This window comes from Patiria miniata, unplaced genomic scaffold, assembly GCF_015706575.1.
Source record: "Patiria miniata isolate m_02_andy unplaced genomic scaffold, ASM1570657v1 HiC_scaffold_17, whole genome shotgun sequence".
NCBI lineage: Eukaryota > Metazoa > Echinodermata > Asteroidea > Valvatida > Asterinidae > Patiria > Patiria miniata.
This window is the reverse complement of record NW_024037055.1, coordinates 3,001,503-3,024,777: the sequence shown is the minus strand read 5'-3', so window position 1 is coordinate 3,024,777 and position 23,275 is coordinate 3,001,503. Positions and strand designations below refer to the sequence as shown.

Here is a 23,275-nt window from a genome sequence, read left to right as displayed (position 1 = left end):
CCCTCAAGACTTAGGGAAAATGGCGATGCCGAGCCGAGCGTTGTGTGTTTGCCTTGGGGCATAGCTTGGTGAACAATGGGGTGCAACTTTCACGGACCTTGGGAACTACTTCACGTGCTTGTATTCGGGGACCCCTACTGTGGAACCGTCTCGCCTCTTCTTATGGCTGGCGAGTGGCTAGCGGACAATCAGATGATGTTTAATCGATGGAGAAGCACTAAAGACGAGGAAGTTTTTTTCTGCTATTCGGATTAAGTTGGATAATCTGTGTAAATGGTCCGAAGATTATCTATTATGCTTGTTTATCCGGGGGCGTTTTTTTTGGGACGGCTGGGGGATAATGGTCAGGCGGCGAGTAGTATATGGTTACTAATTCCATGCAGCTACTTTTTTCTCCATGTGATTCTGAAGACAAAAAAAGTTACAAAAGGGTTTCATTTACCTGAATCAGCAGCCCACCCCACAACAATCGAAATCGTTACTGGTCTTTGAAAGGCATGGATAGGGAATGACGTCAGCTTGGTCTCGTGACGTCAGAAATGACAGGCCACATAATGGCATCACGACATTTGAGATTTTAATTTTTATGTAAGACAAAATTAAGTAGAAGAACTTTCCAAACCGTGTTTCTTTTTTTAGAACATCGTGCACTCGTAATCAGTCATAATCTGTGATTCTGAAATCTTACAAAATACACACATGTACATTTTTTGTCTTCACAAAAAAAGGGGAATAAAGCCCATCCAAGAAACGTCCCATAGTTTGGCAATTTTCAGGATATTGCCATGCATGCATTTTCCATTTAGGGAGAATATTGATCAAGAAAAAATGCCTTTATGCATGGCGATGGCAGAAATAAAGGCTTTATGCAACTAACCAATTTAAATACAATTTAGACATCAAGTTCATTTCAGGCCCATTGCAACTGGCGTCGAGTGCGGCTGTAATAAGCAACACGCAACCGTTGCAATAAAGCAATTATTATATGAAATTGCACGGCAGATGGGGACATCAAATACTCCGATAAAGTAATTTGCTACAGACTGTGTCTCTCTACAGTGCTCGGCATTAATCAGTTGGGACAAATGAGAAAGAAAACAGTCCTGATTCACCCTACTCGAACTCCCCGAATTCATATTAAAATTTATCTAGCTTTCTTGGAAGACACAAAATAACGTGTGAGCCGCAAGAACAATTTCACCTCAGCCAGAATCGTTTATTTTTCTTGTAAATAAATTGCCTGCATAGTGCGTTGCAAATATAATGGCCGTCAACATCACTTTATCGACCGGCTTCCCATGAAAAAGAGCTATCTCTTTCCAAGATCTACTTCCGATCTAAGCGGTAACAAGACTTTTTTGTTGTGATTCCGCGGGTGATGACGACATAACTGATTATCAGACCCTAACAGAAGTGTGCACATGTAATAAAGGGGCGTTTATAAACAAGAACCAACGGAAACGCCGCCACATGGGTCAACTACAGCTTACTACACACAGGAGCTCTTGCTGATACCTGTTGCACACAGTAATGTCAGTTTTGTGTTACTGTGGGAGTTGCAAGGAAACATGATGAACGAAACAAACTTAACTCTAGTCGAGGATGATGTTGGCTTACGAGTGATAGAAGGCATAGCCTTCGTGAGTATAACTCTCCTGATTCTCACCGGGAACTGCCTTTGCCTCCTGGTCTTAAGACTCGCCCGGGACATGAACCATGTCACCCGGGTGCTACTCATCTCACTGACCGCGGCAGACCTGCTCATGGGGACGGTAGTCGCTGCGCCGGTGCTGGGTACTGTCATCACCCACGGCTGGCCGTATGGGTACGTCTTCTGTGCCATCTCAGCCTCCGGGAATCAGATCTGCGCCACTACGTCTCTGTTCTCGCTCCTCCTGATCAACGCCGAGCGGTATATCTGCATCTGTCGCCCGTTGAGGTACCCTAGTATAGTCACGGTCAACCGAGCCCGGGTTGCTGTCGTCTGCGTGTGGGTCTTTGCTCTGTTCCTTGGTCTCTCCAACTGCTTCCTCCCCGGCAGAATTGCCAACTATCATGAGTACCTCCACTCGTGTTTCTTCGACCCTTTGTCCGGTGAGCCGGACGTCATGGGCACGCTGTGTGTAATTCTCTTTGTCTTCGCGCCCTTTCCAGTCCTCATCTTGATGTACATCCGCATCTTCGTGATCGCTCGTCGTCACGCTAAGGATATGGAGGCTCGAGCCATCGCCATGTACGAGCAAGCTCAGCGACTCAGCCTACAGGAGAACGGCCGGGTCAGCTTGGACCAAGGACGACGGAGATTCTTCCCCGAATACAAAGCCGCCAAAACATTCGGCATCATTACTCTCACGTACGCAATGGCATGGATGCCTTTCTTCAGCATCGTCATCTACGAGAACCTCACAATGACAAAAGCCCCACGAGGTTTAACCGTTACAGCATCGTGCATGGCGTTATCTAACAGTTGGTTAAACGTTCTCGTCTATTACGCCCGCAATGCAATTTTCCGGACAACGGCAAAGAGAATGTTGTCTGGACGTCGTCACCGTTATTCAGCTTCTAGTAATAGATTCTGACATTTTCAGTGTACGTATATCAATTTCAGACTGAGCATTTTAAATATTTAGAATTCATAACATATATTCTTCACTTCACCGATATATCTGATTGTCGACTTCTGAATGGCCTCCTTCACTCTCCTTGACAAATTTGTTTTCAGATGTGTCCGTTTGGGTTAACTTCATGACAAAATAGATGCAGTGGATGCAATTGGTTGTTTTCAATAGTTATTTGAAGAAAACAAAATCGGCTTCCGTACAGTATGTATATGAGACAATGCAAAATATGTGACAATTAACTGCTTGGTTTTCAATAGAACTAAAGTTGCTTTGACCAAATTAATGTTTACTTACAAGCCAGGCTGTTCAAACATTAAAAAGACGTAGACCTAAATATTATCTCGATGTATATCCCAACAGAATAACAAAACTTGAAAACCAAACAAAAACACCTCCCTAAAGAGTCAAATTACTCTACCATTTAGCCTGCATTGGATATTTTGTGCATGGTAAATCGTACCTAATGCGGTTCATTGACGAGTCACAGGAGGTTAATAACGTTGTACTTACCAAGGTTACTTTAGATTGGCTTCCTAATTCGATTTTGATTAAATATCTTGTTAGGTAATTTAATGGACATGATTGTGTTATTCTCTTAAATGACTCAGTGCAAGGCCCATTACTGTGATGACCCGCTCATTTTGGTCAGGCTTTTACCGAGCTAACGTGGATGTCGCACCCGCTATATAAAAAACATACATTTTTCGTAAACTTTTTTTCCTTTCTTGACTTATTCAAGTTACGCTGCCTGGTAACTTTAAACAAAAGACTGGTATCATCAGTAAACACAATATACTGTTGAACCGTGTAGGATGATATTCTGTGCATGTAAATGTTAAACAAAAATATTCCCATGGCGATCGAACGCTTCTTTTTACGTGGTTTTACCTTTGCAAACTGCAAGTTTATGATTGTCAGTTCTGGTATTGTATTGTGGCTAGCTATCTGATACAGTTGTACAGCGATCGGCGTAGGCATATCAGTAATAATACATGACCTCTACACCTGATAGCTGTTGACAAGAGATACATATTCCTGTTTTATTCGCAGAACAAAACTAAAGATCATAGTCATTGTCGTAACAATAATACTACTGTCCTTTGTTGGCGTGTTCAGAAACAGCGAGTTAGAATTGATAAATATTTAATACCGTACTTACTATGGTGCATTGACTCTGAAACTTATCATCTGTCACAGATGTGGTAGTATTTTTGCTCTTGATAACATTCTGTCTTTTTGGTTTTTACTGGTTAGGCCCTATTGATTTTTGTTGTCAAAGGCATATTTCTTATTTAATAGCTTCACAGAGTTCAAATTGTTCATCAAGATTATTTTTAAAAACAAGCTTCAGTACAATTGAAGTTTTAAGTATCGATATCAAATTCTGACTACCTCGTTCTGGGATACAACAGTAATATATCTTCTTGAAAACATGTTTTTAAAGTAGTTTCTGTTGTCTGAATATTTCGGTTTTAACTGCATTTACCCAATTTTGTTTTTACTGACATGTGAAAAATGATAACTCGTTATTTCCGTTTCTATACGCCTTTTAAAAGATGACAGATTACGTCCTTGCAAATTTTGTGACTCGAGGTTCTATTTGCAGCATATCCGGCTCTTCCTCTCATTACACCAACAGCCGGTACTCTTGTGAAAGCACAAACGGAATTCTGAAAACAAATATTCCATCGGCAAGCATTCCAAGTGATTACGGCACACAGGTATCTAATAAATGTCTGTTTTGTACCAAACGTCTTCAATCAAAGAACGGGGAATATCCGTCCAAAAACAATATTCTGGCCCATAATATCCAATGGGCACAGTAGACGCTGTGTGCCTAGGGCGCCCACGAAAAATTCGGGGCCTACGAAAAATTTGAGGGCCTACGAAACATACCACACCGTGCCAACAGGCTTTTAGGATTGTACCACTTTGGACTGGCTTGCTTAATTAGTACAGCTTATCATCATCGTGAAGTTTACGCCAGTTCGGACAATTAATCTGGCCCTGAAAATATTGTGAAGGAAAAGCAAAGCATCGTGGGTATAACTTGCTGCCAAGATCCATGCCATATACACTCCTACAAAAACGGGAAAATATCTTTCCCCACCATGACAAAAATGACTATTTTGTTTGATCTATTCGAAACAGCTGACAGATTTGAAAACAATTATCGTAGGCCTCCCTTAATTGCCCAGAATATCATCAGCCTGAAAGCTTCAGTGGTGCATGGTTTCAATTTGCCGGCTATTTCCTGGTCTCAACGAATGAAGTGAACGCAATAGACAAAACATTATTTGCATTTTGATTGCAATTATTGCCCGTAATTATGTTGACTGTTACATTTTGCCTTAAGGAGCCAATTTATAACACAAAAGCCACCTTAATTGATGACGGGACATTGCGTCAATACTGATTGAAAATACTTTGCCACTTTATTATGTCGAGCAATTTATTCTACACCTCATAATGAACTCCAAATTAGTCTACGTCGAACACTAAAACAGAAGAAGCTCCTGCTCTATACATTTACTCTGTGATTGAAGCCAAGCAATTTCGCCTCAAGCGTCTTTTTATAGCACTTCTCCAATGTGATTGGTTGAGGGCGCTACAACCGAAGGCCGGGCTGCATGAAGACCGCTTTGCGACAACAAAAAGGATAGGACACTGAACTTAGTAGGCAAGCAACCCTCATTTTTGCGTCATATTTATGCACTAGTGCGTTATGATTCAAGGCCATTCTGTGTGTCCAACAGCAAGTAACGGTTGCCACAACTCTCAATGGACATAAGGAGCTTTCCTCTTCCCAACAGCTGCCAAACGATAGAGGGCGCTAATAAGCAATTTGACTTTAACTTCTTTTGACGGACAGAGGGAGTGGTTGTTTCTTGTATTTGTTTATAATTGAAAAGTGAATGTGATATCGCCAAAATACCGATTCTTCGTGAATTTGCGTTGACCTGATTGTTGGGTCATAACTGTGTTGCTATTGACCCTACACAGTTGACACTGTAATAAGTCACACTAATAGACCTATTCGAGTCCAATCATGCCCCTTGTGTTCTCGAACAATGATTGTCACGGCAACGTCTCAAGGAGTTGTCTGGATGATTGGGATGATGTAGGAAGAAAAATCGATGATCATTAAGTCAGTATCAGACAAGTGGTGTTAAAAAATAAATGGATTTTGGGTGACACTCAATATTTGTCGGATCACTCGTTTGGAGAATTTGCAGACCAAGGTTAATGTCCTCATAACATGTCGCAGAAAAGTAATCGTGCTCGCGTGAAATTTTAGTTAGTTTGTAGGGATCGAGGTATGCATTCTTGCACTTAATTCTGGCGTCGCATGAAACAGCCGTATACCGAACTCATTCACACTGAGTAACACCATGGAGCTATATAGCTCCATGGCTACACATACAGACATATTCAAAAACTTCACCCCAATCCGAGCATAATTTTCTTTCACCAAGCCGTCGAGAACAGATTTGCACAGATGTTCGTTAATGCGACACAGCCCCGGGGAAAGTTCCGGGAATTATTCCATCAAACACGCCAATAGTTCATTGAAATCTGTTTTTATTACTCGAGTGAATAAAACATCAGTCCAGCCAGGGGCGGATCCGGGGGGGGGGGGGCGTGGGGCGCACCCCCTTCCCTTTTCATTAAAACAAACAATTAAAAGGGCAGTTGGTGTCAGACCGTAGCCTGCTAGGATTAATTGCACATAAGACAACAATCGTTATTGGGGTCTATCATACTTTCACTCAAATTAGAAAGCGGCGGGACAAAGATAACTGCGACGGGACAGAGGGCGCACGCCACGAGACAGAGGGCGCGCACGACGAGACAGAGGGCGCAAGCGACGAGACAGAGGGCGCAAGCGACGAGACAGAGGGCGCAAGCGACGAGACCAAAAAGGAAGCGACGAGCGAGAGGAGACCTATGCTGTAGAAATTAATATGCGGTATATTACAGGAAAATGCACACAGACTCCTGTAGCAGGGCGGCGTGGGTGGGCACGCCTTGGGCATGGGTGTCTATCGGGGGGGGGGGGGGGGGGGGGGCTTTTTGTCGTGTCCCCCCCCCCCTTTTTTTCGTCCCCGAATAAATGTTGTAGGCTTCAGTTTTATGATAATTCAGGGTAGCTGATTCTATGACTCCAACTCAAAAATGATGTTTAAATGATGATCTTTTGCTCAAAAAATGGTTAAAGTCGTCAGATATTGCCTGAGATTGCACCATAGAGCATCTAGAATCCAAAAATCGGACCCCTCGCCGTTAGGGCTTCGCGCGCTACGCTCTCGCATTACTTTCAATGACATTATGCCCCCCCCCCCGGCCTTCGGCGTAGGCGCCACAACTTGCCCTGACCACGGCTGCATGTCACATTTCACGCCCCCTCCCCTTTTGGAAAATCCTGGTTCCGCGGCCTGCTAGCGTTTATTAATGGAGAAATCATTCAGCCTAATAGGTTATGTGTACACGCAAGAATCTGAAGGAGGAAGCGTGGGGGAAGCGCGGGGAAGTCACAACCCCAGGCAAACTTTTATTAGTGGAGTTTTGTTCTGGGAATTATACAAACAAACACGCAAATAGTTCTTTAAAATCTTTTTTTATTACTCGAGTGAATAAAATATCAGTCTAGCGTGGATAAGATGGAGAAATCATTCGAACACTGCTAGTTTATGTACAATGTGTACCCGCAAGAATCTCAATGGTACACTCATCAAAAATAAAAGAAAGTGTTTGAAAGCATGTCATGCAGCACTGATTTTGTCTACCAGCAAGTTCGGTTCAGTGTGTAATGGGGGAACCAGTCAAACGGGACACAGGCTACTATAACCTGTTCAAAGTCAGGGTACCATACAAAAATCGCGCCACGCTTGGATTTTATATGAGATGCTATAAAATTTATTGCCGCGGCCAAGAGGGTTAAGGGCCGCAGCAAAAACAGTTTATGCTGTCTACAGTGCGTAAAGGTATTGTAGCATAATTATGATGTTGTAAGAGGCAAAAAGCCATTCTATTGTCGAATTTCAGTACCGAATGTTGTCATTAGTGCCATATGCCACTGTGTGGCATGGATATTTTAAGTCATTGGTCCTCTGTTTCAATGACAAAATTTAAATTCATCTTTTCGTCTGTGGACTTCATTCCCAATTTAATCAATTTAAACGAGCAATGATGTATCGAAAAAAAAATACCCAAAAAACTTCATCAAATGTATTTTTCAAGTTCTATTTCTTTATTCGCACTTCTTGGCACATCTTTCTGCCTAGACCACAACACAATTTGGTAAGACACCAGCATATGGCGACCGCCATTGCGACAGTGACGCCAATTACGTCCAGCAGGTAGTACTGAACGGACGACAGGTGCATGGAGCGTGGCTTGAGATGATCGGTGCCGTGTCGGACGGCGTACTCCACCCAGTAAGCGACCTCTTCCAGTGGGGTCATCGGCATGACGCGGTCACGAGCAATCCCAGATAGATGCAAGGCTGCTAATTTGTACCTTTGTAACCAAATTAGGAAGAAGAGATTTCAGTTGCAAAGATAATATGTCATATCAAATATTGTTGTGCCTTAATCTCAAGCAGTTGCATATAGCGAGACATTGTTTGCTGTGAGGGGAACGTTACTTGAGAAAAATCATAACTTGTTCTGACCAAGGGCGGATCCAGAACACATTTTTTTGGGGGGGGGCCAAAGAAACTTTTGGTCCCCAAAAAGTGGGTCCAAAAAATTACAGAGTGGGGTTCGGGGTTCTGACGACAACAAATTAAGCGAAATTGGTGTTACGCCAACGATCGCAGATATCAATACTTCAGAATATTCAAAAGTTTTTGCGGGTCTAATTTTTAGTGAAGCTTTTTGGGTGCTTATTTTGACGGATTTAAATAAATAACAGAAAATTTGCAACGGTTCAAATGCATTGTCACAAAACTCTGCTTTGTAGTAAGCCTTCAACTCACGTTTCGTTATAAATGACTTCCACGGCAGCGTCATATATTGAACGTTCAGTCAGACGACGAATATCGACAAGAACCGCCATCCCCTTGGCGCGTAGTCTGATGACGTTATCGGTTTGGTCACCAAAGACTGGGATTCCCACGATCGGTACGGCGTGGTAGATGCACTGATGAAGGCTGCTCAAGCCGCCGTGGGAAATAAAAGCCCGCGTCTTCTGGTGGCCTGTAGATAGAAAGGAGAGGTACAAGGTAATTTGGTGCACCGAGTGCTGATCAGACATTGCAATCAATTAACTACATGTAGTTATAACCCATACTAATTAGTCATACTTGGTAGTATGGTTAGTAATATAACAGTTAACCATAACTAATTAGTTTTAAAAAGTATTGCAAATACGATATATTAATATTTCGTTATGATACTTTTGGTCACCTTTGTTACATTGAAGATTATTATGAGCGTGGTATAATTTAACCATGGGTAGGCTTAAACCTGGTTACTGTCTGGTTGACAACCACTTAAACTCCGCAATCTGCGTAAGTTAATTACTTCACCATATTTTCCAGCTTATTAATAATGGTTAGTAAGAGCTACACCATAACCTTTCCTACCATATAGTTTTGGTATTCCAAAGATCAATAGTCCAGAGCAAAACTAACCTGTTAATAAGTTACCATTTTATTTTTATTTAAAGTTACGTTAGGCCTACATGATCTTACCAAGCAGGTCGTTTTGCGGCAGCCATTTGACAACCTTGGTGTTGTTACCGAGAGCCTTTGGTAGTTTACCGCCGTAACTCCAAGCCACCTTCTGAGAGAGTAGAGCCAGACTGGAGGCGATGTTCTCAGCTTGTTGCTCCGTCAGTTCATCGTTGATGAGAGTTCCCAGTGCTAGAATGACTATGCCGTGGTCGCCCGAGCTATCAACAAACGACTGCCACTCCTTCCACGAAAGTAATACAATAAAATATTGATACAACTATGCATAAATTATACAACTAGCCTCAAATATAAAGCAAAGGGCAATTAGGCCTAGTTCGGATTAATTAGGAGACATATCATCAGTACTTGGTATAGAAGTAAGACATGATTCGATTTAAAGACGTGAAAAGTCAAATGAGACTCCGTGGGTTCCCTATGGGCCCGAGTCCACTTTGAACGCTCCCGAAACTTGGACTCGCGCTCCTCCAATTTTCAGCGGAGGACGAGAGAAACTTCATGATCCGCATTTTCTCAGCTGATAGTTTAGCACTCGTTTTTGTTGCTGGCTAGCACTGCTGTGCAACCGGCCCTGCCCTAGCCAACGGCGCTGGACACCTCAATTTCTTTCTAAAATTTTATGAGGGAAATGCTGACGCTCAACGCATTATTTACCGCCTATCCCGATGACATACTGCTTGCTCTATTGCGCCGCGTCGCCATCTAACGATTACTTCCAGTCCTCTAAACGATACCTTGAATCGTGGCATATAATATTCAAGTCCAATACCTCATTCAGTGGTTTCGACGGACCCGTGAGGACACCCCCGACGAACTTGACATGAGGACTCAGAGGCCGGGGGAATTCAAACGCGAAATCCTCGTTGAAAATCCACATGGCGGCCTCCGAGAGAAGCTGCCCAAAGTTCGCATCTGGGCGGATGTTCCGCTTTTGGAGGACCTCGTCCATCGGCGTCAGCATGAACTTGTAGTAGAAGTAGCCGGTGATCCAGTACAGGAGTGTGTTTTTCCTGCGCTCTTGGAAAGTCATGGTATCGGTGAGAGAGCTGAGACGCTCGGGGACGTAAGCCGGGTGGATCGGATTAAAAGCAAATCGGTCGTGCTGCGATGGTACCATTGAAGTGAGCCCAAAATTAATGTACGGTACCTTAAGAACCTGACTAAGAAACACTTGATATAAAGTCACCACATCACCGATGATCATATCGAATCCTACTGTCTTTAGCTTCTCGATGAGTTGGGTGTTTCCCAGCATATCATCGTTGACGAAACTGGACGCCTTGAAGACGTCCACTTTCCGTCCAGCCACGCGTGCTTGTATCTCACGATCCTCGGCTTCGATGCGGTATTGCAGGGCCGTGTTGGCGCGCTCGTCTCGCAACTGTTTGGAGACGTACCGCCGGAGGAACGTGTCGCCATCTTTGTCGGTGAGAGAGGTCTTGAAGAGCGCGAAGTGTATCTGGTCCGGGATCTCCATGCGGCCCTGCACGTACAGGCGATGGGTCTCCTCATTCATGACGACCCATACCTTGTTCCCTCGCGAGGACAAAGTTTTGGCGATTTCGATGCCCGAAATCATGTGGCTGCACATTCCACTTGTAGCAGCCACCAAAATCTTGCATCCCAGAACCGGCTTGAGGTGCAGCAGCATTATCATGCTTAAAGCAAGGAAAACTGATACCCCAAAACATCCCATTTTAAGTTTATTCATCAGTTCAAATGAGGACCAGCAACTTGAATGTCTTGGATGCAGATATGCCCATCCTAACACAAAATTCTCTTAGCGATGGCTTTAGCTTTTGTAAATATTATATTTTATAGATTGTGTTTTTATGATCATATTTATTGCTGGTAGACCCTTAAAGGGAGTGTCAATAAATGTGTAAAATCATATCTCAGTTCATGATTATGCATGGATTAGTATCCGGTTCGTAATTGTGACGTCACTTTCGTTAGTAAACCACGTCCACTGCATTAGCATTGGAACCACTGGAATCGGAAGGATAGTGCAAAGTTGCGTGTTAGCCAATGGGCGCCAGTAATCAGTGGTGCGCGCGCGTGTATGACGCAGTCACTTTACGAACTGGATAGCCAATCAAATTAAAGGGGAGGCGCGACCCAGCCATGATACACAGCAACCAATAAGATAATAGAAGCACCAGGCCATTGCCCGTCTTCAAATACTCGTGTGCTACTGGTCAGGTCTTCAATTTCAATTCAATTCAGTTCAAACTCACATTTATTTCCGTACCCAATAAGAAATATATTAGCAGAGAATACATGAATAAGTAAACGAATAAGTAAAAGTAACAGTTCAAAAGGTGTACGAAGCGAAATTTTATACAGGTAGGTATGGAGGCATTCTCTAGAAGCCTAGGCTTGTGGCGAGATGCCTTGGATGGACTAACACAGAAAAGAAACACTTAGATCCAAGGGCGGATCCAGGGGGGGGGCGGCCAAAGGGGGCCATGCCCCCCCCCCCCCCCAAAAAAAAAACGAAACCAATTTTTTTTTTAATGTGACATCGCAATAAAGGCAGGCATTGAGTACACCACCATCTTTTCCTCAAAAAACATTGGTTAAAGTGGTCCGAAATTGCCTCAGATCGCACCACAGAGCATCTAGAATCCAAAAAATTTTCGGGGCCCTTAAGCGGGCCCCGAACCCCACGCCGTAATTTTTTTGGAACCACTTTTTGGGATACCAAATTTTTTTTGCCCCCCCCCCTGATTTTTTGTGTTCTGGATCTGCTCTGCTTAGATCAAGTATACACGAACAGTTGGACCAAGACAAAAGCTAAGCATGAAAACCTACGGATAAACCAGAACAGTACACGTATTGAAAGAGAAAAAATGCTGATAAACAAAACAAATGAGAAGCAAGCTTTGGCAGACTATATTTGGAGATTAGAGCTGTTTTACAGGCATGTTTGAATCGACTCTCAGTCTACCTGATCTCTAAATTCATAAGAGTGAAATTAGGGACCGGACGTTTTAGAGTGAAAATCACCCTCATTTTCGATTGAAATAGTCTGGAAAAAAGAACCACTTAATCAGTCAAAGCTCGAGTGAAAACTCGATCTTTACGATCGAAGAAATTTCACTCTAAAACGTCTGGTCCCTAGTTTCCGACTGTGGGAGTGAATCTTCAACTCGAAAGGAATGAATTTTCACTCTTCAGAATTTAGGGAGTGATGTTATGCTTCTCATAGAAGCTTGCCTATACAGGTTCATGTTTATTTGCTGGAGTAGGCTGCGATACGTAGTACAGAAAAGGATGAATTAAACGCCCTGTCTAGATTGAAGAGGACACGAGGGGATTTAGGGGATTAAGCTGACGGAAAGGGGGTTTCACAGGCCGATTTAAAAACTCTCATAATGCACCTTCGCGCTATCGCATATAAAAGACGAGCTCGCGCTCGAAGATTGATCCCAGGGGCATCCTACGACCGTGTTCACTAACGTATCTCAATTTTAATCAATCTGAAAATAGAAATTGGTAGAAAAAAAGTATATTTAGTGGACGAAGATATAAATTCTGCGCGACGGCTGTTTCATGTTTGCTTTTATATGATTTAACCCTTTGGCTCCCAGGGAAATAAATTACTGATGACTCTCCGGTACCAGGAGCATTTGGAGAAAAATTTTTAATTGTGTATAGCGCCCTCGTACATGCATGGAGGACAGAGCCCATTGCTTGCCCAGCAAATGTAAACAATATGTGAACTATTAAACCGCCTGCATGTTTATTACCCTTGATGTGTTTGCCATGATTATGTAAACGGACACGCGCTAATGCAATCTATTTAGGAACTACATGTAGTTCAAGCCCCCCCCCCCCCCAGTTCAATGTTGTTGGAAATCGGGCGTGCAGGCAAACTGGCCAATTCCCCTAGCAACATTGCAATGGGGGGGGGGGCGGGAGGAATAATGTTTATAATCACATAATTGAGTAGTCTGTTTGATATGCTTCAACCATGGAGTTAGATACACAACGCATAATAGGAGACATTTCGTCGAGAGGAGGCGCTATTTACATTGTCGCAAAATGCAGAGTGGCTTGGTGCCAAAAGGAAGAAGTGGCGTTCGACTTTTGGTGCCAAATGGCAAGGGCGGATCCAGGGCGGGGGGGCAAAGGGGGCCATGCCCCCCCCCCCCCCCAAAAAACGAAACCATTTTTTTTTTTTATGTGACATCGCAATAAAGGCAGGCAATGAGTACACCACCATCTTTTCCTCAAAAAAACATTGGTTAAAGTGGTCAGAAATTGCCTCAGATCGCACCACAGAGCATCTAGAATCCAAAAATTTTCGGGGCCCTTAAGCGGGCCCTGAACCCCACGCCGTAATTTTTTTGACCCACTTTTTGGGGGGACGATTTTTTTTTGGCCCCCCCAAAAATTGTGTTCTGGATCCGCCCTTGCCAAATGGAGCCCATGGAAGTGAATGGGTTAATGACACAGCAGTCATGGTTGAGAGCCCTATATTTGGAATGGTATCTATGCTATGAGTTTTATCTTGAACATGTTTCATTAATTTTTGTCGGTTCCATCATTTATATCACCAGGCACACTGGTGAATTCACCAAAAAGATGTAAAGTGTCAAATAATTATGTGATCTAAAACACTTCGGAATGATGGGCAAATATAATGCAATGTAGAAAAAAATCCTTATAAAGGGATATTGTCCCAAGTCTGTTGGCAGCCGCGGTACTCCGCCCTTTTGCGTCAAGTACGTGCTTAGTCTCAAATTAGTCGCATGCGTTCATAATTATGCAAAATCTGTTTCCTGTCCTGCTGAACATTCACGAGGCTACCTGTAAAAGTGCAGGTACCATAGGCTTTCAAACAAATCACAACACTATACTTGCAAGAACAGCTACACTGAAACGCAATGTAGCATCAAATGAGAAAACCAAGATTTTGATTTTTTTTGCTGGTAAATCAACGTGATGGTAATCGCACAAACTACAAGGCGAATATTTCGATTACTTAAGTACAAATCAGTGAACACTAAATTTCATCATCAGATCTTAGAAAAAAAAATTTTGAGGGGGGTTGTTTTCGCAACTTGCCGCCTTACCCCCTCCCCGTACAAATACAAACAATCTTACCACGCATAATGAGCTAAGCTATCACCGACACCATGAAGTACTACACTCCACGTGTTAAACCACATTTTTTTCCCGGTTTTCATTCATCAAGGCCTGCCATTGCACGAAATTTTAAAGCTTCAAGAGCTTTACTTTAATAATTACGCTTATTATCCATGGCAACTTTTGCGCGAAAGTGACAATTTTCGTTTTCACCATTGTAATGCATGGCGCGCACTCTGCTCAAATGCTAGTCTTGGTTCCAAGACCTTCGTTGAATACTTTTTCTCCCGGCGTGCGAAAATTATATTGCACTAGTACAGGCGCAGCCCGCGATGAAAAACTGTTATCGATTCTGCAATGTACTCGATACTTATTCACTGTGTTTATTCAACGAGTATCGATTCTAGCGCAAACGATTCTGTACTTCTGTAATGTACCGCGTCAACCTCGTCCCCAGGGTGTCGAGCAGTACGCGCCCACCACTACCTGCTCTCTCACCCTGGTATTGGATCATTTGCATTTGCAAGATTTTTGAACATGTATGCAAATGAGGAACAGTCTGGTGCCTGGATATGCGTTACACATTAGCGTTTGTTTTTGTATGCGGTGTCTGGGGTAAAAACAGAGTCAATTCGTAGCAGCGCGAGCACGGCGTGAGTTACGAAAACACGATTTTTGAAATCAAACTGTAACGATCTTATCGAGACAACATGCAGTATCATATTTCATATAAATATGAGCAAATTGGAAAGGAAATTAGTATTTTCGAGAAGGCGTGGACGAATGATCGCAAAAACACGTACTGCACGTTGTGAATAATAGCACCAAGTACACGGTAAAAATCCATTACTAGCCAATTGCAGTATCCAATCAGGATACAGGAAGAACGTTTACTATCCAGGGTTTACTACTGGAAACGCGGTTGGAAATAAAGCACTGGGGACGAGGTTGGTACCGCGTATAATATATCGTCCGTATATGCGCGTTGTGGTCCTGTGAAGTGCGCCCTCTGTTGAGTGAAAACAATTGTTTTACAAAAGTATTCATTGGTATGATTACACACGTACACAAACAACGCAGATAGTAACGTCTTGGAACCAAGACTACTCAAATGCGAGCAAAAGCGTTTTCACGAAGAAACACTCATCTTGTTCAGCGCGCGCGCGCTGACCTCCGTTTCCACGAAGTAACACTCTCCTAGTGTTGTAATACATTGAAGCGTGCTACTTCGTGAAAACGAAACAATTTCGCAGCTTTTTTTGGTGTTACGAACTAGCACTAATTTTTTTCTATTATTCCTTTTTGTTTTAATATACAAACGGGTCAAAAACAGCAAATTTAATAACATAAATACATCAAGTGTCCACAACGAGAAACCCAACTGAAAATACTCAACTTTAGATGCCGTTTTCTCCGATTGCTAGTTTTTACTGGTATGTACATGAGTGTTACTTCGTGGTGTCAATGACGTTCAAACATTCTTTACCTAATTGTTAGGCACTGGGCAGCAAAATGACGAGGCTACCAGCAATAAAGGTGATTAACGACCACTTCTATGTTATATAAGTCAACACTTCGAGCATCTCATGATAAGATGTGCATATCTGGTGTCGAGACATCAATTGACGGACCTCACTCGCACTAATGGATAAACCTAAAATGGGATGTTTTGGGGCATCAGTTTTCCTTGCTTTAAGCATTATAATGATGCTGCACCTCAAGTCAGTTCTAGGAGGCAATATTTTGGTGGCTCCTACGACTGGGATGTGCAGCCATATGATTTCCAGCATCGAGATCGCCAAAACTTTGTCTTCGCGAGGGAACGAGGTATGGGTCGTCATGAATGAGGAGACCCATCGCCTGTACGTGCAGGGCCGCATGGAGATCCCGGACCAGATCCACTTCGCGCTCTTCAAGACCTCTGTCACCGACAAAGATGCCATCACGTACGTCCGGCGGTACGTCTCTAAACAGTTGCGAGACGAGCGCGCCAGCACGGCCCTGCAATACCGCATCGAAGCAGAGGATCGCGAGATACAAGCACGCCTGGCTGGACGGAAATTGGACGTCTTCAAGTCGTCCAGTTTCTTCAACGATGACATGCTGGGAAACTCCGAACTCATCCAGAAGCTAAAGACAGTAGGATTTGATATAATCGTCGGTGATTTTATCTCATGTCACCAAGTGTTTCTGAGCCAGGTTCTCCAAGTGCCATACATTCATATTGGTCTGACGCCAATTGCGCCGTCGCAGCACGACTACTTTGCCCACACGCCGAGCAATCCAGCCTATGTTCCCGAGAGATTCAGCGCGCTCGCCGATACCATGACCTTCCGGGAACGTCTTAAAAACACCTTATTGTACTGGTTCATGAGTTACACCTACCAAAAGTACATACTGACGCCAATGGATGAGGTCCTACAGAAGCGAAACATCAGGCCCGATGCCAACTTTGGTCAGCTGCTGTCGGAAGCTAAACTGTGGATCTTCAACTCCGACTTCGTCGTGGATTTTCCACGTCCGCTGAATCCACAAGTCAAGTTCGTTGGTGGATTTCTGACTGGTCCCGTCAAACCACTAAACAAGGTTATTTTCGAAACCTCATTTGACCAAACAATCAATGTAGAAACAAATAGAGCTGTAGTCAAGTTAATCACAATTATGGTCAAAGGAATATAATAACAGGACGTCTCGAAGACGAGACGTCCTGTAAGGACTCGACTGCAACACTGGAGACGAGTGATCAGTGTTTGCCTCTTCAGATCAACACAACGCAAAATAGATGACGAAATAACAATAGTTGTTATAATCATTATGTTTTAATATAAAAAAATCTCTTTTCCCCAACAAAGGAGTGGCAGTCGTTTGTTGATAGCTCGGGCGACCACGGCATAGTCATTCTAGCACTGGGAACTCTCATCAACGATGAACTGACGGAGCAACAAGCTGAGAACATCGCCTCCAGTCTGGCTCTACTCTCTCAGAAGGTGGCTTGGACTTACGGCGGTAAACTACCACAGACTCTCGGTAACAACACCAAGATTGTCAAATGGCTGCCGCAAAACGACCTGCTTGGTAAGATGAATAGTAAATATATTTTACAATAGTTTTGAACAATAGTAAGTTGGCAACTAGTTTTACTATGCATAACAATGTACAGGTACCGATGTACCAAACGTATAGGCATAGTGGTGGATTTACTCTCTAAATTTCAAAGAGTGAAATTAGGGACTAGACGTTTAAGAGTGAAAATCACTCTCATTTTCGATTGACTCGAAGCTCGAGTGAAACCTCGATCTTTACGATTGAAGAAATTTCACTCTAAAACGTCTAGTCCCTAGTTTCCGAAAGTGGGAGTGAATCTTCACTCGAATGGAGTGACTTTTCACTCTTTAGAATTTAGAGAGTACCTTTGTCAAATATGACAGCCGCAAACCGATCGGCTTGATAAAAGCCCTATATTAAAAAGCCAGTAGGCCTATGCTTTGCATTTTTAAAAACTTAAAACTTACGCAGGCTGTACGTTACATGTTAAATTCGTGAATGGGGCACTGGACTTTAATCATTCGGCACCTATAGAAAGGCAGCATTCGGCGAGCTTCAAAACAAACACTTATTTACACGTTGTAAAATATCTGTAACAGTGCTTTATTCCGATACAGTTGTAACGTAAATGCAAGCAAGGTCTCATAGATTGTTTGTTTTCTTTCTTTTTTCTTCTCAAACCTCGACTTTGTCCCCCTTTAGGTCACCCGAAGACCAGAGCTTTTATTTCCCACGGTGGTCTGAACAGCATCCATCAGTGCATCTACCACGCCGTACCGATTGTGGGAATCCCAGTCTTTGGGGATCAGAAGGATAACTTTATTCGTCTCGGCGCCAGAGGAATGTCCATCTTACTCGACATTCGTCGTCTGTCTGATCGTTCCATCTACGACGCCACGGTGGAAATCATTTATAACAAAACGTGAGTTGTAGGCTGAATTCAAGCCCATTAGAAACGGTTGCTGTTTCTTTTAATATCGTGCGCTCGCTTTCGCTTTAGTTTATACGCCGCGCAAAACTTTAGAGGTAAAGTGATCAAATTGATTTCCATTGCAATATTTTTGTTAGAAATTGCTTAGGCCCAAAAAAAGTCTCCGGTTTCTGGTATGGAGCTTGCCCAAAAAGTGGTGCGGCGACGTGGCTTTTTTTCTTTTCTTTTTTACCTGATTTTTTTGCTTCAAATGTCGACTGATGACCGCAAATGGCGCCCGACTAAACTTAGTGCAAATATATGGGAGTCCAGAGAGGCCACATAAAGCTTATTCTCGACCATAACCCAATCTAAAAACACGTTAGAATTGTGCAGCAGCAGGATTCCAGTCAAACCAGTGAGTTTGGCGGTTTTGAGACATCATCTTTTATTGAAAAACAAACTTTTTCATTTTGCCGACGCGCATGGCTACGGCGACGCGCGCGCATACCCGAAACCGGAGACTTTTTGGGGGGCCTTAGCGTCTTGTTTTTTTATCCGTGTAGTCAAGTCCATCACAAGTCCGTTTCAAGTCCAGTCACAAGTCAGTAGGAGAAGATAATGAACAATACATAGAATGCCTTTGAAACGTCTTTTGTGACTTGACTCGTTACTTATAATCGATGACTTGTGACAGACTTGAAAATTACGTGAGCCAAAAACATGTCTTTGCGTCCACCATGTTACAGGTACAAAGAGGCAGTCGAGCGTTACTCAGCGATTGCTCGCGACCGCGTCATGCCGATGACCCCACTGGAAGAGGTCGCTTACTGGGTGGAGTACGCCGTCAAACACGGCACAGATCATCTCAAGCCACGCTCCATGCACCTGTCGTTCGTTCAGAACTACCTGCTGGACGTAATTGGCGTCACTGCCATCATGGCTGCAGCCATATATTGGTGCCTTACCAAAATCTGCTGTGGACTATTTAGAAAGTTAAGTCCATAAATGGGTTCATATTTGTAAGACTGAGACAAATGTAACAATGATGAACAGTGGAAAAACGATGAACATCGAAGACGGTATTATTACTCCCAACATTTCAGTCAGAATCGTAGGTTCTGCGTGCACGGGCGTCGCTGAATTAATTCAAGTGTGGGGTTGGGACCGGGAGGAGGGGGGACAATGAAATTTTCCAAAGACGGGTCCGGGAGGGTGGTTATGATAGCCAGGCATTTCCCCCGTTTATTTGGCCGCCGCGAAATCGAAACGCTGGGGAAGGGCGCTTAGGGGTGTATAGGGAGGAGGATTTTGACATTAGCTGACGAATGGGGGGGGGGGGCTCTATTCAAGGCGGACAGGACTGGACGTCTTACAAAAGTTGCCGCTAGGTGGCGCTGTTGAAAGCGGTTTATTTCCCGACACGATTTTTGTCGACAGGACAATATTATGCCAGCTAAAATGACTCACCCCCTCTAGTGACGCCCCTGCCTGCTCGAGAAGATAAGCTTCGAATGTTTTAACCGTTGATTTTCCAGAAAAATTCAAACGTAGGATCACCATATGCTTATCTTGTTATTAATCAATTAACGATATTAAATACCGGATTATCCGAACATAATGCCTAATGCCAACGAAGCATTCGAGAATATACGGATTAAAGCTTAAAAAAAAAGAGAATATTAATTTAAAGATGTGAGATTACAGTTCTTATTTCTGCACCTTTAAGTGCATCCTATCTTCAACTTCATTTAGGTCAATAGAGGGCGCTATACGCGCACCAAGATGGTACACCGTACAACCATCCACTAGGATTATTATTGCCAGTTTGTTGATGCGTGAGCCTGTCATTATTAGTAATTAAGGGGAATGTTAATTCCCGGGTGTATGCGGGTATAGCAACGTACAGAAGATTTGTATACGAGCAAGTCAACGGACTGAACTTACTCAAGATAACACAATTTTTTTATGTATTCTATAAAAAAAAATGAAAAGGGAAACTCCGGAGGTTGCAGGTTTAAACCCCGCTTTTCAATTACTTCGTTCTCCAACAAACAAAAAACCATAAAATCTTGGAACACGTATAAAATCAGACGGATGCCTCGGGTTTTTTTCCTCAGAAGTCAAATCATTTTATTTCGCAGAATTTCACAAAGTCTAGCAGTTGATATTTTGTGATTTTTTTTTATGTTCAAATCGGATCTGGAAGGAAAAAATAATTTACTTCCATCTCTTGATTAAAATGCTAGCATGGAATGCATTTTTTTGTCTTTATTAATCTATCCTTTCTAAGGCATTTCATGTTTTTAAGATGTCCACTAACATTTGCTTTCGACACATTGATTTCACACAACAGGTTGGTTTTTTTTCTTCTGGTAATTACAATAAAGTCCGACTAGAATAGGATTATTGTCTCGTAACCGACTTTAATAAAAATCATCAAGCCTAAAGTAAATACACTAAATCCTTCTTGATATTACTGTTGTTTGCTTTAACACCTTCTACTGTAACTATTATTAATGAAGTAAATAAATACAATTGGATGATTTGCCAGGGACCGGACGTTTTAGAGTGAAAATCACCCTCATTTTCGATTGAAATAGTCTGAAAAAAGAACCACTTCAGTCGAAGCTCGAGTGAAAACTTGATCTTTACGATATTGAAGAAATTTTACTCTAAAACGTCTGGTCCATAGTTTCCGACTGTGGGAGTGAATCTTCAACTCGAATGGAATGAATTTTCACTCTTCAGAATTTAGGGAGTGAAGTAATACTTCTCATAGAAGCTTGACTATACAGGTTCATGTTTATTTGCTGGAGTAGGCTGCGATACGTAGTGCAGAAAAGGATAAATTAAACGCTCTGTCTAGATTGAAGAGGACACGAGGGGATTTAGGGGATTAAGCTGACGGAAAGGGGGTTTCACAGGCCGATTTAAAAACTCTCATAATGCACCTTCGCGCTATCGCATATAAAAGACGAGCTCGCGCTCGAAGATTGATCCCAGGGGCATCCTACGACCGTGTTCACTAACGTATCTCAATTTTAATCAATCTGAAAATAGAGATTGGTAGAAAAAAAGTATATTTAGTGGACGAAGATATAAATTCTGCGCGACGGCTGTTTCATGTTTGCTTTTATATGATTTAACCCTTTGGCTCCCAGGAGAATAAAGTACTGATGACTCTCCGGTACCAGGAGCATTTGGAGAAAAAATTTAATTGTGTATAGCGCCATCGTACATGCATGGAGGACAGAGCCCATTGCTTGCCCAGCAAATGTAAATAATATGTGAACTAGTAAACCGCCTGCATGTTTATTACCCTTGATGTGTTTGCCATGATTATGTAAACGGACACGCGCTAATGCAATCTATTTAGGAACTACATGTAGTTCAAGCCCCCCCCCCCCCCCAAGTTCAATGTTGTTGGGAATCGGGCGTGCAGGCAAACTGGCAAATTCCCCTAGCAACATTGCAATGGGGGGGGGGGGGCGGGAGGAATAATGTTTATAATCACATAATTGAGTAGTCTGTTTAATATGCTTCAACCATGGAGTTAGATACACAACGCATAATAGGAGACATTTCGTAGAGAGGAGGCGCTATTTACATTGTCGCAAAATGCAGAGTGGCTTGGTGCCAAAAGGAAGAAGTGGCGTTCGACTTTTGGTGCCAAATGGCAAGGGCGGATCCAGGGCGGGGGTGCAAAGGGGGCCATGCCCCCCCCCCCCCTAAAAAAAAAAAACGAAACCATTTTTTTTTTATGTGACATCGCAATAAAGGCAGGCAATGAGTACACCACCATCTTTTCCTCAAAAAAACATTGGTTAAAGTGGTCAGAAATTGTCTCAGATCGCACCACAGAGCATCTAGAATCCAAAAATTTTCGGGGCCCTTAAGCGGGCCCTGAACCCCACGCCGTAATTTTTTTGACCCACTTTTTGGGGGGACCAATTTTTTTTTGGCCCCCCAAAAAATTGTGTTCTGGATCCGCCCTTGCCAAATGGAGCCCATGGAAGTGAATGGGTTAATGACACAGCAGTCATGGTTGAGAGCCCTATATTTGGAATGGTATCTATGCTATGAGTTTTATCTTGAACATGTTTCATTAATTTTTGTCGGTTCCATCATTTATATCACCAGGCACACTGGTGAATTCACCAAAAAGATGTAAAGTGTCAAATAATTATGTGATCTAAAACACTTCGGAATGATGGGCAAATATAATGCAATGTAGACAAATCTCCTTATAAAGGGATATTGGCAGTCTGTTGGCAGCCGCGGTACTCCGCCCTTTTGCGTCAAGTACGTGCTTAGTCTCAAATTAGTCGCATGCGTTCATAATTATGCAAAATCTGTTTCCTGTCCTGCTGAACATTCACGAGGCTACCTGTAAAAGTGCAGGTACCATAGGCTTTCAAACAAATCACAACGCTATACTTGCAAAGAACAGCTACACTGAAACGCAATGTAGCATCAAATGAGAAAACCAAGATTTTGATTTTTTTTGGCTGGTAAATCAACGTGATGGTAATCGCACAAACTACAAGGCGAATATTTCGATTACTTAAGTACAAATCAGTGAATACTAAATTTCATCATCAGATCTTAGCATTTTTTTTGAGGGGGTTGTTTTCGCAACTTGCCGCCTTACCCCCTCCCCGTACAAATACAAACAATCTTACCACGCATAATGAGCTAAGCTATCACCGACACCATGAAGTACTACACTCCACGTGTTAAACCACATTTTTTTCCGGTTTTCATTCATCAAGGCCTGCCATTGCACGAAATTTCAAAGCTTCAAGAGCTTTACTTTAATAATTACGCTTTTATTATCCATGGCAACTTTTGCGCGAAAGTGACAATTTTCGTTTTCACCATTGTAATGCATGGCGCGCACTCTGC

The 23,275-nt window shown here is 42.8% G+C and overlaps 3 protein-coding genes across 3 annotated transcripts; 2 read left to right on the top strand and 1 right to left on the bottom strand.

Moving 5' to 3' along the window:
* Positions 1-1,496: 1,496 nt before the first annotated feature.
* On the top strand, positions 1,497-3,917 carry LOC119723455 (beta-4C adrenergic receptor-like). The gene has a single exon (XM_038194120.1). It carries the CDS (start codon positions 1,569-1,571, stop codon positions 2,577-2,579), a length of 1,011 nt encoding a protein of 336 aa, XP_038050048.1. The 5' UTR covers positions 1,497-1,568; the 3' UTR covers positions 2,580-3,917.
* Positions 3,918-7,851: 3,934 nt separating this feature from the next.
* LOC119723454 (UDP-glucuronosyltransferase 2C1-like) lies at positions 7,852-11,235 on the bottom strand. Its single transcript, XM_038194119.1, has 4 exons — positions 10,088-11,235; positions 9,319-9,541; positions 8,602-8,821; positions 7,852-8,141 (listed from the first exon to the last, which is right to left on the bottom strand). The coding sequence occupies exons 1-4, from the start codon at positions 11,027-11,029 to the stop codon at positions 7,865-7,867; spliced, it is 1,662 nt and encodes a 553-aa protein (XP_038050047.1). The 5' UTR covers positions 11,030-11,235; the 3' UTR covers positions 7,852-7,864.
* A 4,741-nt stretch (positions 11,236-15,976) lies between these two features.
* Positions 15,977-20,924, top strand: LOC119723451 (UDP-glucuronosyltransferase 2C1-like). Its single transcript, XM_038194115.1, has 4 exons — positions 15,977-16,998; positions 17,265-17,487; positions 18,160-18,379; positions 19,117-20,924. The coding sequence occupies exons 1-4, from the start codon at positions 16,057-16,059 to the stop codon at positions 19,373-19,375; spliced, it is 1,644 nt and encodes a 547-aa protein (XP_038050043.1). The 5' UTR covers positions 15,977-16,056; the 3' UTR covers positions 19,376-20,924.
* The last annotated feature ends 2,351 nt before the right edge of the window (positions 20,925-23,275 follow it).